General features: G+C 48.6%; 1 protein-coding gene across 1 annotated transcript; it reads right to left on the reverse strand.

The window, feature by feature from the left end:
* Window positions 1-2040: 2040 nt before the first annotated feature.
* On the reverse strand, window positions 2041-6501 carry LOC149339932 (neprilysin-1-like). The gene is made up of 2 exons (XM_089551021.1): window positions 6493-6501; window positions 2041-4056 (listed from the first exon to the last, which is right to left on the reverse strand). Exons 1-2 carry the CDS (start codon window positions 6499-6501, stop codon window positions 2041-2043), a joined length of 2025 nt encoding a protein of 674 aa, XP_089407147.1.
* Between the last annotated feature and the right edge of the window lie 7326 nt (window positions 6502-13827).

Consider the following 13827-nt stretch of genomic DNA (forward strand, 5'->3'; position numbering starts at 1 on the left):
TAAACCAAAGAGCTAACACTCAGAAAATCAAACGTTTCGTCCAAAATTGCGAATTTAGTACATTCGACTTTCAGCTAGGCTACTGAAGATGGAAATGGCTTATCACAGGGACCTTGGAGAGTACAGTACCATAACATATCGGTTAAATGAACGTAACTGTGCTCCTGGTTCACTAACTTCTCTTAAGCTGTGTTGTTTCTGTCGATCGTGAGAGATTCCAGGGCGCCAACACCTACCGTCAAAAACTTGTCGTCATACGGTTAAGGTACTGTGCATTTTTGTGAATGACCTTTTTCTCTTAGTCACGAAATCTTACCTTGGCTTTCAAAGGAATGCCTGCGTCCAGCGATGCATTAAGTGCGAACTTATGAGCCGTAACAAGCGTGGGAAAGAAATAGCAGCACAACTAATGTGGAGCCTTCATTGGAGAGCTGAAGCTTAGGTGACAACGTAGTAGGAGGGGCACGACGCCCTCCCGGATTCTAAAATGAGAGGTTTTTAAAATTAATACTTTTTGCAGCAAATCTGTTAGTACGAAACTTTTTCTGCCCCCAGTGATCTACTGAGGTGCCCAACTTTTCCTTCCGGTGTCTCTTTAGCGTTACTTTGAAGTGAAATTTCGTCAGCACAAATGTGTATCCTACTTGCCGTACTGGCCATATTATTGCATCAATGACACTCTACATCATGATAATAATTACGTTTAAACCTCTCAAAGCTTTCGAATGCGCCTTTATCTAGCCTATAAATACCCTTTTGTTTTGTCCAATTCTGGCTGGTGAACTCTACAGAGCGGTGATACTTAAATGGGCATTTTTCAATAGCGCAGTCTCAATAATTCCGACTCCTTGCGTTAAAATAGCCAAATATTTGAATTTCACGCTCATTTTTATATGAGTCGGTAAGAACTGAAATTGTTCAAACACTTCCAGGTAACGATGAAGAAATGAGATGACAAAACAGGCTGTCGAATCCATGAACGTGGTTTAAAAGCGTAAAAAATGCTGTTTAAAAATGCTGTAATTGATTTTACATTGTAGTGCTGCGTTACCTGTTCTGTTTCCGTTTTTGTTGTGTATCGCCCACTCCTCTCTGTAAAGCTTCGGCCCTGAGAGTAAATAAATAAATAAATAAATAAATCACGTAAGAAAGCAATGATGAAGGTGAAGATGGTGAATTTTAATGGCTCAAAGTCAACTTTGGCCAAAGAGCACCAGGACTCAGGGTGTTTGCGTTACTGAAGGCGGCTTCAAGGAGGGCTCATTTCTAAGCAGTTTCCACCCAGAGAAGCCGAACACCAGGGTGAGCGTGCTTGGAGGTTCTACGGATCGAACCCTCCCCCCTCCGCGTGCGAGGCGAATGTACAAACCACAAGGCCACCGCTGCGGCGGCCTAAAAAAATGCGAATAACACAATTATGTAACTAATCTACGATTTTTTCATTTTTCTTTTTCAGAGTAAAAAGGTAGTTTGACGTTGGGAGTGTCTTATGCAGCAGTGTGACACAAAGCGGAAAGGAAAGTATTGTTCGAGAAAAGTTAGACTAGGTGAATTCCAAAGAAGTTATAACATACGGTACTTCGCGCATACGAAGCGGCCGAGTAAGCAGATGCCGCATGAATTCACTTCACAGTTGCCAACAATGCTGCAGCTGTCGGCGTGGTAAAGTCAGTAGCAGACCAATGTATTACACATTCCCCCAAAAAACTAGTTGGACGGCGCCTACGTCAACGTGTCCCGAGCGTAAAAAAGAAAAATGAGCATGTTCACCGGGATACAGCTGCAGGAGAAATGAATCTTCTTCGTTGGCAAATGTCCCCAAGGTATGAAAACAGTACCATCAAGGCAACAAAAAAATCAAAAGAATAATAATCAATTAAACCGTAGAAGCGTTAAGAGAAAGCGCAGCGCCAAGCAGTTGAAGTGGCATTGCGACAAGAAAACGTGTGCGAAAGTAAAATGTAAACGAGCGTTGCTCAAAATTAAATAGAATAAAAAAAACATATCTACGCTGTAGCGTATCTGAGGCGGTGTCCATGGCTAACCTGTCGGTGCAGGCAGATGTGGGACGAGCTCGCATCGGCGCGCCGGGTTGAGGCGCGTGCCCTGCGCACACTCGAAGGCCTCCGAGAATGCCTTCACGTGACGCAGCACTGGCGAGCACGGGTCCTCATCGTCCCGCGTCGACTGAGTGCCAGCGCAGCGCATGAAGCACCAGGTAAGGAAGAATAACTGCGTCGACGAAAAGCCCGGCAACGCCTCCAGCCTTCGCTTCTCTCTGTCGTCAGATCGGGAGTAGGCGTCGAGGAGAAAAAATAGAGCCAAAAGCTCCTCGACCAAATCATTGCCAGCGTGCGAACGCTTGTGCGTGATGTCGCCCTCCAGGCACTGGCTGAAGGCAGTGAGAGCGTGGCGGCAGTCCGCTGTCCCCTCTTCATCCGCGCGTCCACACAAGCCGAAAACGATGCGCGCCGAGGCCAGCGCCACGTGGCTACCCAGGCCCCCGTACTTGACGGCGCCTGTGGCTTGCATGTCGTACATCGGGTAGGTGAGCGCGACAGGAACGAGTACAAAGTCGTCGACCTCGGGGCTGACCTCAAAGAGACGTGTGTGGAAAAGTGTGCCGGATAAGAGCATACGCTTTGGAGGCTGCTCAGAGTGCCGTGACGCGTGTAGAGCCCTGCGCCAATTGAGCGCGAACACGTCGCTAAAGTCTGGCAAGCCTGGGATGGGGCGGTGTAACATATCGCTCGCCTCTTGCGCGTAATCCAGCAGCGAGAAGACGTGCTTGACGGAGCTCCAGCCGGCCAGCGCGTTCACTACGGCAGCAAATACTGCGTGTTCGTTCAAGGAACGGGCGAATGCTTCGCGTACTGAGAGCACCAAGGCCTTCACGTCACGCCGTACTCTAGGCGGGAACATGAGGGTGCTGTACGAGGCGAACAGCACATCGCCCAGGGCGAGGTACAGAGGCACCAGACACAACGAGGCGTGGTACTGTTGTTTATGGCTCTGGTCTGTGCCAACGAGAGCCAGAAAGCGGCCACGGGCAAAATGGGCCGCGAACCACACGGCGTGCCACGAAAGAAGCAGGTGCATCTCGTCCTCGCCGTTGTCTTTCCACAGGCCGGCAAAGGTTTCCACGAACTCAGGGTACCAACTTCGAAATGAGACATCGTTGACAGTTTGCTGGTGGCGGTTGATTGCTGAGTGCCATTCTCGAGCACTCCGAAACAATACATTATCTCCCAAAACCACCTGCTGGTGGGAACGAGTGAACGACCTGGTTAGGTTCTCGATCATGACCTCGACACGCAGCACGTCCTCAAAAGTTACGAATGCATGGCTGATTGAAGACTCCTTGGGTGAGAAGGTGTCCCATAGGACGCGGAACAACCTGTTCTGCTCCAGTCTGGAAATGTGTGCGCTAGTTATATAAAAGAAACTTAGTGCGGGCTTAAGCGAGGCGACGGCACGTCCATTGCTCGTTCTAGTAACTTCGATGTCGATGATGCTAGAGAAGCTGAGATTGAGGGCAAGGTATACGAGTGTGCTGAGGACGTTGGGATTGGCGGGACGCGCAGGCCACACGACGCCAGCCTCGGCGAGCCATGCTGCCACCAGTGACGCGTCGCTGCGGTCGGTCGTGTATAGCTGGTGGCAGCTGCGGTAGAATGCGGCCACTTGCTGCAGCGCGTTTTGGCCCACCGGCGGAACCTCGACTGACTCGGTGAGGTGAGACATGGCGGCCAGCGCTGAGTGGTAGTGTTCTTGCCGAACCGAGTAGAGGCGCTTGCGGTGCCAGCCGTGGCAGACGAACGAACCGAAGTTGCCGCAAGGGGCAATTGAGTCATTTATGGAGGACTTCAGAAGCTGCGCGAAGGCTGTGCAGGCGACTGTGGTGCAGGTATCATTGTCTTCGCCCCTCAGGTAATTCAAGAACAGGGCAGCTAGCGCCACGCTCGCCACGAACGTCAGCAGGAAGAGTCCGGGTACGAGAGATGCGCTGCCTGCTTGCGGGCCTTTCCTCGGTGGACTCGGTAGCAACCTTCCAATCTGCGCAAGTAAGATGTGCGTGCCGTTTCAGTGCATATCAGCGTGAGAGAAGTTAATGATCAACCGAATTGAAGTGCAATATTTCTATACATTCCAGTTCTTTGCTTGTGTTGCTAACTGATCATGGAAAATTCACTGTTTAGATCCGGCCTGCTCTGCAGTCGCTTTGAAAGCAGATTTGGCGCATATAGACTTGTAGCTACGCTTTTCTGTGGCACATATGAGATTTGTTGCTCATTTATTGCTTTGCGCTTAGCTCAGGGGTCTTTATGCCACGAAATGCAAAGTAGTATCATTAGACGCATTTCTAAAGCGGATGCACGCTTCCCTTTCCGATTTGTTATAATGCGACGAAAGCAACAAGGGTATGTCAGTTGGCTTGGAATAATCTTGCTTCAATCTCCTGTTCCGGTGCTTTTTCGCGAAGAACCTACTTACGCATTAACTTTTGTAGACATCTGTGTGACCGCTGTCGATGCCTCGTACCAAATTTTCTTTCACGAAGCCTACGCTTTTCAAGCCGCAGATTCGATAGGCACCTCGCAGACATGGCCGATTTGTTGGGAGAAATAGTTACTGACGCTTACAAATTTTTTCTTATCAGTTATGTTCGATAGTTTCGGTGCTGTTCGTTTCCATAAATTAGTTAACCTTTCAGTGCGCTAAGGCCAGTTTCGTTTCAATTTATTCGACTTGGTTGGTTTCGATTAGGTGCCGAGGAAATAAGAGGATCCAGTCATACGAGAACATTGCACGTTATCCTAGCTCCGTCGACGTCTAACCAGCAAAGGACAGGACAGCGACTCGCATTTGTTTTGGTTACAAAGTTTACAGCCACGCAGCCCTGCGTACGCTTGGTTCTATTGTCATTTGAATACGTTCTGAGAGGGGTGGTAAAATTTGGGAATGAGATTTAGGTAGAAGAAGCAAGGGGTGCAGATATTTTTTGTAGCCTTGCTGTGTGTGTATATGTTTGATTGGGGGGGGGGGGGGGGGGGGGGAATGGAGGCGTCTGCGTGTGCGCGGACGCTTGCGCACGGCTGAAGAAGATATCTTGAAAGAATGTTATGGAGCATACAATAGTTCTACACATGGTCAATGTCTGCACGGAGATCGAAAGTCCCTCGCAAATGCCCCGTTTCAAGACGACAGTGAAAGCGGTGGGTTATGAGTATTTTTATAACGGAAGCGCGTCGACGTATAAACGGGCGATTGCCGTGTTCGTTGTTCTGTTCGTAGTCTCTCGCTGTTCCAGTTTGTTTTGTCAAAGTTGCACTTCCATTGCAAAAATGCTATACCAACTGGCCCTGCAGTCGTAGATAATGAATGCCCAAACTAGAATCGCTGCCACCCGCAAAGCGCGAACAACCAATAACAGTATTCAGCAGGCACCAGTTAAGCTGCTCTTTATCGCGGATGTAACTATCTATGCCTGTCCATGAGCGTGTTGGAAAGCAGAATTTCAGCTTCATGCCGAAGTTGTCGACGTGAATGCAGTGGCTGTATTTTTTTACACTTCTGAGCGACTGCTGTCGATGCCTCGTACCACATTTTCTTTTACGAAGCCTACGCTTTTCACTACACTTTTGCTTATAAATCTACAAATTTCATTGAATACAATGAAAGTAGTAAGAAGCGGGATATCTTGAAGGCGCGGTGGCGCCGACATGGTTCTGTAATATCGACTGTTAAGGTAACCACTGTTGTACAGCTATTTAAACCTTTTGCCGCTGCCGGCTTTTGTCGTTTCAGGTGGACTACAACATTTCAATAAAAAGAAATCTATTATGTTGGAGCCGTTGCGAGCCGTGACGGTCGCGCCTGATGTTGCCCTGGCCAATGGCGATAAAATCAACGAAGCGTGACCGAGCTGCGCGATGTTGCTGCCATGGTTGTACTGGCTGCCTTTTGTGTTGCCCGCCGTTTAGACTTGTGTGGCTTACTTCCCCGGTTTGACTTGCGTACCCTTCACCTTTCAACTAGTGGAGGTGCGTCCCTGTTAAAGCTTTACCTGTCCCAATACTTTTTCTCCTGTAGCAGTGGTTAAGAGGAAAGACAGTGCATCAAATTTGCGTCGCTTACCGCCGCCTCAACGAAATTGCTCACCAAGACAATTATCTTCTTCCCCGCATCGACGATGGTCTTGACTGCCTCCAAGGCGCAAAGCACTTTTCATCCTTTGGCTTGAGCACTAGCTACTGGCAGGTGCCTGTGGCCGCCTCTAACCACGAAAAGACCGCATTCGTTACAACCGACGGCCTTTACGAATTGAATGTTTTGCCATTCGGCCTGTGCAACGCGCCAGACACATTCGAAAGAATGAAAGGTACCATGTTACGTAATTTGACGTCTATCATTGCACCCCTGACGGAGCCGCTGGGGAGCAGCACCCACTCGTCTCCTTCGTCGGCTGAGTGCGACGCAGAGTTCACTAACCTGCGCCATCTTCCGAGTTCGCCGCCAGAACTCCGACACTACGACTAAACAGCGCCCACCGAGGTTCATAGGGATGCGAGTGGAGTTGTTGCCTTGACGCTATCTTGGCCCAGCGGAAAGATTGTTTGAAAGAATACTTCGTTGCGTAATTGGGTCGCGTGCTCAGCAAAGCTGAACGTCACTACTCTCTTACACAGGAGTGTTTAGCTATCGTGTGGCGCTTAGAAAGTTGTGACCCTACGTGTACGGCCGCTATTTTGGTGTAACGGATCATCACGCGCTCTGCTGGCTGTCATCTCTTGCAGACCCGTCTTGGCGCCTCGTCAGATGTGCTCTCCGCCTTTAGGATTTCGACAGCCGCGTCATCTACGGATCTGGTCGCAAACACATGGACGCCGATGCTCTGTCTCGCTCTCCGTTTCTCAGCACCGCTGCGTGCTCCTCGGTGGCATATCCCGTTCTCTCGCCTTTTACTGCCACTGATATGCCTGCGGAGCAGTGGAAAGACCAGCGGCTTTCGTACATCACTGACGTCTTGTCCTTCTTACCAACCGTTGTGCATTCGCGCACCCTACGCCGTCAAGCACCCATTTTTGTCCTCCGGGACTGCCTCCTCTACCGCCGTAACTATATGCCTGATGGCAAGCGGTGGATCCTCACGAACAATGTCAGAAATTTGTGCCTATTTCCTCGCTGACACTCACTGCGCACACGTCGTTGTGTTGAAGACGTTAAGCAGAATTTGTCAGCGTTACTATTTGCGCGGAATGCATGGTTTTATATTCGCAAATACATTAAACTCTGCATCGCCTATTACAAGCGCAAGTCTTCTTCACAGCATTTAACTGGCCCTCTCCCACGCACATAGGTAATTGGCCCACTATTGAAAATGTATTGGCAAATGACGGTACTACGAAGGACTAGAGTAAGACCACCCATTGAAAATGGTGGGTCTTACTCCGTGCCCGGGTCTTCCGTGCCCGGCCTGTCCTTTCGATCGTGTTGGCATCGACCTCTACGAGTCGCTCCCCTGTACGGTCTCTGGGAACCACTGGATTATCATCGACGTCGACCATCTTACACGGAATGCTGACACGGCTACCCTTCCCGCTTCTACCACCCGAGAAGTTGATTTCTTCCTCAATAATTTTGTCCGTCACCACAGCGCACCATGTGAGCTGCTCAGTGACAGAGGTAGAGTATTGTTTCCCACGTCGATAAAGTGCTACTTGTCGAATGTCGCATCGTTCATCGCACCGCCACTGCCTGCCACCCTCATACTAACGGGCTGACCTAGCGCCTTAATCGCACTCCCAGAGACATGTTCACCATTTACTTCGCATCACATCAGACGAACTGGGACGTACTCCTTCCTTTTTGTGGCTTACGCATGCAACACCGCCACAAAGTCAACCAGCGGATTTTCCGCTTTCATCCTGCCGTCTGGGCGTGAGCCGTCTTCCACAATGGACAAGATCTTACCTTACACTCCCCGACACTTTCGAGTGCACGCATCCCTCGAATGTCGCCAGCTGGCCTATTCCTCACTTCAGAACCCCAAGACCGCCAGAAAACCAGATGATGCCCGTCTCCTGTACTACTTCCCTAGTTTGGCTCTGGGTCCCATCTACTACAACAGAATTGTCAGCGAAATTTCGCGCCGGGTATCACATCCCTTATCCCATAATCGAGCAAACGTCTGTAAATTATATCGTGGAAGCACTGAGGTCCTCTTCGGATCTATGTCGCCGCGGCCGTGAAACTGTGTACATCAGCCGTCTCAAGAGCTTCTACGATTCCCTCCTCTTGACCTCGCCTTAAGTCGCCAGGGTGGCTTCTCGCCATTCACGAGGAAGTCGTAGCGATCCATGACGAACCATGACGGACGTGCCTGGTGTTATTCTGGCAGATAAAAATGAAAAAGGACGAAGCGCGGAGGAGCTGCGCGAGATCGCTGCCTGTTTGTACGGGCTGTCTTTTGTATTGCCCGCCAATTAGGTTTGTGTGACTTACACCCGCAGTTTGAGACTTGTGTACATTTCGCCTTTCAATTACTCATCAGCATTCAGCCAAGCGCAGCCGTACGGCTATAAAAGACAGTTTTACGCTTTTCAGAGTAAGTTCATAGTTGAAAAAACATTGGCCGTGGTCCGGGGATGGAATCCTGGACCGTCGCTAACCAGGAAGGCTAGCCGATGGAAGGGTGAGACCTATACTTCATCTCACAAGTTGTTAGCGGGATTGGGATAGTCGGAGCTCTTTCTGCAATCAGGGCAAACGAAGACAGCAAACAGTCCCTCAAATAATTGAGCAGGAGAGAAATTCAGCAGTTTTGTGACTATTTTTAAAATAGTTATTGGAACAATTGAAAAGGTAGTTCAGAGTGATGTTTCTAAAGTACAGCGAAAAATCACTTCGCGTAAATTAGCGGACAAAGTCCGCGGGAACACAGCACTGAGGAGGTCTGCTGCAAAGTGGTGCCCTACCATCCGTAAATATGGCGTCCGCCGAGTCGGCCGAGTCTCCTGCACGCAGCAGCTGAACACTGGTGCTCGTTTTTACCAGCAATGGAGCCACCATTCACGGGGTGAGGGACACGGAGGAATAAGTTTTGCAACGCACGCCGTTCTGGTTGCTTCCGTTCGCCGCAGCATTCACAGCGCTGAAAACAACTTGCGAGATGGGGTATAATTGATTAAAAGCTCTAATTATGAGCGCTGTTAATCCATTATTTAGAGTATCGCCTAAATATTAGACTAAAATTATGGATACCCACGAGTAACTTGGCAAGGATTACTTTGATTTTTTGAGAAGGTTTATGGAGAGAACACCAGATTTCTCAGTTGCAAGAAATCGAGGCAAGCACTGATAATGCTGCATGCAGGCATAGCCATATATAGGGGTTTGGCGGCAGAGCAACACATCCAAACGCCATGTTTAAGCACGTTTTCAAAACAGAGAAAATAATGGCTGAATCGTGTGAGCATCGTAGCGAGAATCTTAAGCACCGCAAGGCTGACATGTCGAATCGCCATCTTGCACGGTGCGCCTCTCGAATGTAGCCGCTGCGCAGAGCATCGTAATGACTTACCGCGGAGAAGGAACCGAGAACAGAGCGGCGTTGTCCCATGGAACGTGGTACTGGTCTTCTGTGAGGCCAGGACGTGAAGTACAAAACCAGGGCAACAGTGGATGCAGTTGCTGTTGTCGTGCCCTTGGTAAATGTGTAGACGCAGTGCCCTAAGCCACGCCTTCTTCTTGGTTGGTTGGTTGACCTCTTCTTCTCCTTCTCGACCTCGCTATTACCGCTTCCTCTTTCTTTCATTCGAGAGCGAGGTTGAGTTTTACGCTGGGATAAACGGTACAAGAAAAAATTACCGACGATTACGTTACTTCCTAATGCGAAATTTGAGCGCAGCAAATAAGCTGTTTCACCTTTTCGATAGATTGAGGCAAAGAAATCGAGCAACACATGTATGCGCTATCACAGAATTTTTTTTTTATTTTTCACACGTATTCCTTTAACAAAGACTCCACTAACAGTTCTTCACAGTCATGAAGGAAGCTTTGTGGTCGGAGAAATAGACTGATATATGTTCGACTTGGTACACCAATGCTTGATTCTCAAAGATGAGATCTATACAAGTGCCTCGCGAGGTTGTCACAGCCGTGGGACGCGTTACGAGCGAGAGGAACGGGATGTTCTCCCGCATAAGTGTTAGGAAATTGCTGTTTGTCTTTATGTCAACATTAAAGTCCCCCACTACTAACATCGGTGTGGATCGATGGGCGGTTAATGCGAGTTGCAGGAAGTGCACGACGTCTTTCGTGAGTGCGGTAGGGGCGAAGTAGGCAGCTACTACCAGCAAGCCGTTGGGCAACTTTGCGGCGCACAGTTCGCCAACTTCATGTGACGTGCCAAACATTTCGACTGGTATTGCAGAGAGACCTGTGAGCAAGTAGATAGCGACTCCCGCCGCTCTGTTGTGGTCTCTGCGAGCACCACAGCAGTATAGGAAATGTATGATTTCGAGAGGCTCTTCGGGATCCATCCAGGTTTCAGCAAAGCAAAGTACAGAGGAATGGCGCAGAATGTGATCGTGGTGTACGTCCTTGGCATGTGCGGCAAGGGAGCGTACGTTAAGAATGTGGTTGTGAATGATGAATCAAGTGCTGCCAGCGAATGACGCGTCCATTGGCTGTCTTCGTGTGTTACTGATGTGTGGTTAACATGTTAAGCTTCGCCTGTAAGAGTGGAACGCGACAGCGTCTTGCAACGCTGCCAGGGAGTCCACAGAACGCCATCGCCAATTCGGCTGTACGCCTTGCTGGACGGTAAATTTATTTTTTGAGGAAAGGAAATGTATCTCTCTCTCTCTCGCATATCTGGGTGGACACCTGCACCTCGCCGTAAGGGAAAGGGGGAAGATGGGAGTGAACGAAGACGCCGTATTAGCTAGACGCGCCTTTGTTCATTCCAAACCATTCAGCTGGCATTACGGAGTGGCTAGCGTGCTCGTATCGCACTCCGGAGACCCTGGTTCGATTCCCCAACTCGACCAATTTCGTTCTCGGTTTTATTGATTTATGCGGTCTAACTAGAAAGGTTAATTAGGCTATTTCATATTTATATTATTGCATTTCTATCCATCGTGTTCTGTCATTAACCTGTCAATTGTTGGAACTGTCTAGGATGTTCGACACAACGTATATGAAACGAGCAACGTCTTACTGAGTGGGGAAGTGCGTGGTGGTGGAGGGAACGCGGCTTCGTACTTATCTGTTTTTTTCAGCAGCGTCTCCTTCCGCGGACGCTGTTGTCGTTGCGGCGCGTCTTTCTTTTCTTTTCTTCTGACCTCTTCATTCTCCTCTATATTAATTAGGCTAATTGATTAATTAAGCAATTAACTAAACTCAGTCCAACTTAGTTGCAGCATCACTATACGATCCCTTTGATTGGTTGCATGGTTACTAGCCAAAGTACAATTGGCCCCATTTGAAATTCGCGCACTGTGACGTCACGAGCATTTCGACCAATTGAAAAGCGTGACATTGGGGGCGGAGCTGGTTACGAGGCCGACGCCGACGACGACGCAAAACCCAGGAACGGACGCCAAAGAGCTGCGCTCTAAAAAAATCAGGCAGTGCTGAGCTTCTTTGCTTAGAGCATAAATTTCTGGCAGGAGCTGTTTTGGTACGCGCTGTGCTGCATTGGTTTTTAGCTTATAGAGCGCAGAGGAGCTAGACTAAATACAAGTGTTCTATGCTGTGCTAAGTACTACGCACAGTTTATGCAGGTGGTATTTGGCAACTTTTTCTTTTCTTTATTACTTTCGCGCATGGCAGGGGCTTTTCTGAGGCGAGACGACTTTCACGCTGTTGAGCGCAGCGAGAGCTTCTTCGTGGGCGATAGCTCTAGCAGAACTGCAACTGGCGGGAGCGCGCGGTCCAAGCACCTCCCCCTCTTCAGTCTGACTTAAGCCGTACGAATATTGTCGCGCCGCTTGAGCTCTGCCTCCCACCATCTACATTACGCGAAAGTGTAAGGGCACCATTCTGCCCAAAATTCGGCGTCGGCGTTGCCGTCGTTGCGGTCGTTGTTTCGGAAAAATCCGCATTGGTCGAAACGGTGGCTGTTGCAGAAAGCTCCCATATATGGCGCAAGTCACACCAGTGACGCATCGGATCTTAAGCGATCGGAGCAATCGCGAGCAACGCGCCCAGTGCACGGGCCGTCGGCCGCCGTCTTTCTCCTCACCCTCATATAAACAATCAGGAGACGACGACTCACTGTACTAGCATCACCTCTCACACTGCTATGCAGCAGACCCAATGCTGTATCCCCTAATACTCCATAGTACTTATATTCCCCGTAGTAATTTCTGCAATATAATCTTTCCAAACTAGATATCTGGATTGATCTTTCCTTCTCACCAAATGTCAGTAAGTCCTCCATTCTTGTTTTTACTTTTCACTCATCGTGCGTTAGTCTCCATACCGCATGGTTAGGAGCCGATCGCCTTTGTTGATTTGTTAAAGGATCCTTAATAGATATTGGAACTGGCGATTTCAAACTATGCCCATCTTGCTATGCCTACCTTGCCGCAGAAGGTCTAGGATGCGTCTTGTTGTTGTTGTGGTTGTTGTACCCATAGAGTTTCTTACTATTACCTAGAGGGAAAGCTGGCAGCCCGTCTATGGGAGTTTGCATGGCGACCCCTCGAGACCACTTCAGCCACCATGGGCGCTCAAAGCATCATGGGGCGGTGAGCTACTTGTTGCGGAACTGCAACTTTTGGCCAAAAATTCATAGAAAAATAAAGCTGTTTGATAACTACAAACGTCCTAACATTCAATATCTTGTCTAATGATTGCAACAAACGAGCAGAAAAGCATTTAAGTGCAAAGTTTGCCCAAAATAAGAGACGACTCGCTCTCCTATTGGCCAAGCATTGAACACTATAAAAGCTAATATTTTGTAATTAACAGGCACATTTTTAAAAGTAAATATGTTTTAGAAAAAAATGTTGTTGCTTAGATACTTCAAGAAGTTTTTTAATGGCATTTTGGAAAAGTGAAACCTTTTATTGGCGTCGTGTGTCTATGCGTTTTTACTACTATGGTTTTTGCACACTGCGTTCGCGTGAAAGTCGTCTGCGCACACACGAACAGCGTTTTCGGACTGAAACATCTCAGTAGTGCCACTCCGTGTTCCCGATAAACTATGACTGTCTCGCAACAAGTAGCTCACCGCCCCATGATGCTTTGGGCGTCCATGGTGGCTGAAGTGCAGCGCCGCCAGCTTTCCCTCTAGGTAATAGTAAGAAACTCTATGGTTGTACCCGTACAATAGCACATGCCCACACGAGGGGATCGGCCAAGTTTTGTTTTTCTTCTTTTTCTTCTTCAATTCAGTGAACATGCTTACACGCTTCGTCCTCGTCTACTTTTACAGAGGCATGCCTCGCGAGTATGACTTGGATTGTTCATTTTGGTGGAAAATAATCTTCACTGTAAGCCCCATGTTTTTTCGTTCGATATCCAGCTTCAGCAACTTACGGTTCAGGCCTTCCAAAAATGATCTTTATTCTTGGTTTCCTTCAGAAAGTCTGTATATTTTGTGCATTTTTTCTTGTTACATTGGACTCGTTTCGGGATGCGGCCGGTGATCTTCGTTCAGAAGGTCCTCTCTCATTTGGTTGTTGACATAAGTTGTTTTGCCTTAAACAGTGTTCCCTCAACTACACTTACTTCGAATTTTGGCAACATATACCACAACTGCGAAAATTCACTTCATCTGCCTACCTTGGCTCGAATCTTACAGGACCACTTTTA

The sequence above is a fragment of the Amblyomma mixtum genome, chromosome 6, assembly GCF_055824585.1.
Source record: "Amblyomma mixtum isolate Tamu chromosome 6, ASM5582458v1, whole genome shotgun sequence".
NCBI lineage: Eukaryota > Metazoa > Arthropoda > Arachnida > Ixodida > Ixodidae > Amblyomma > Amblyomma mixtum.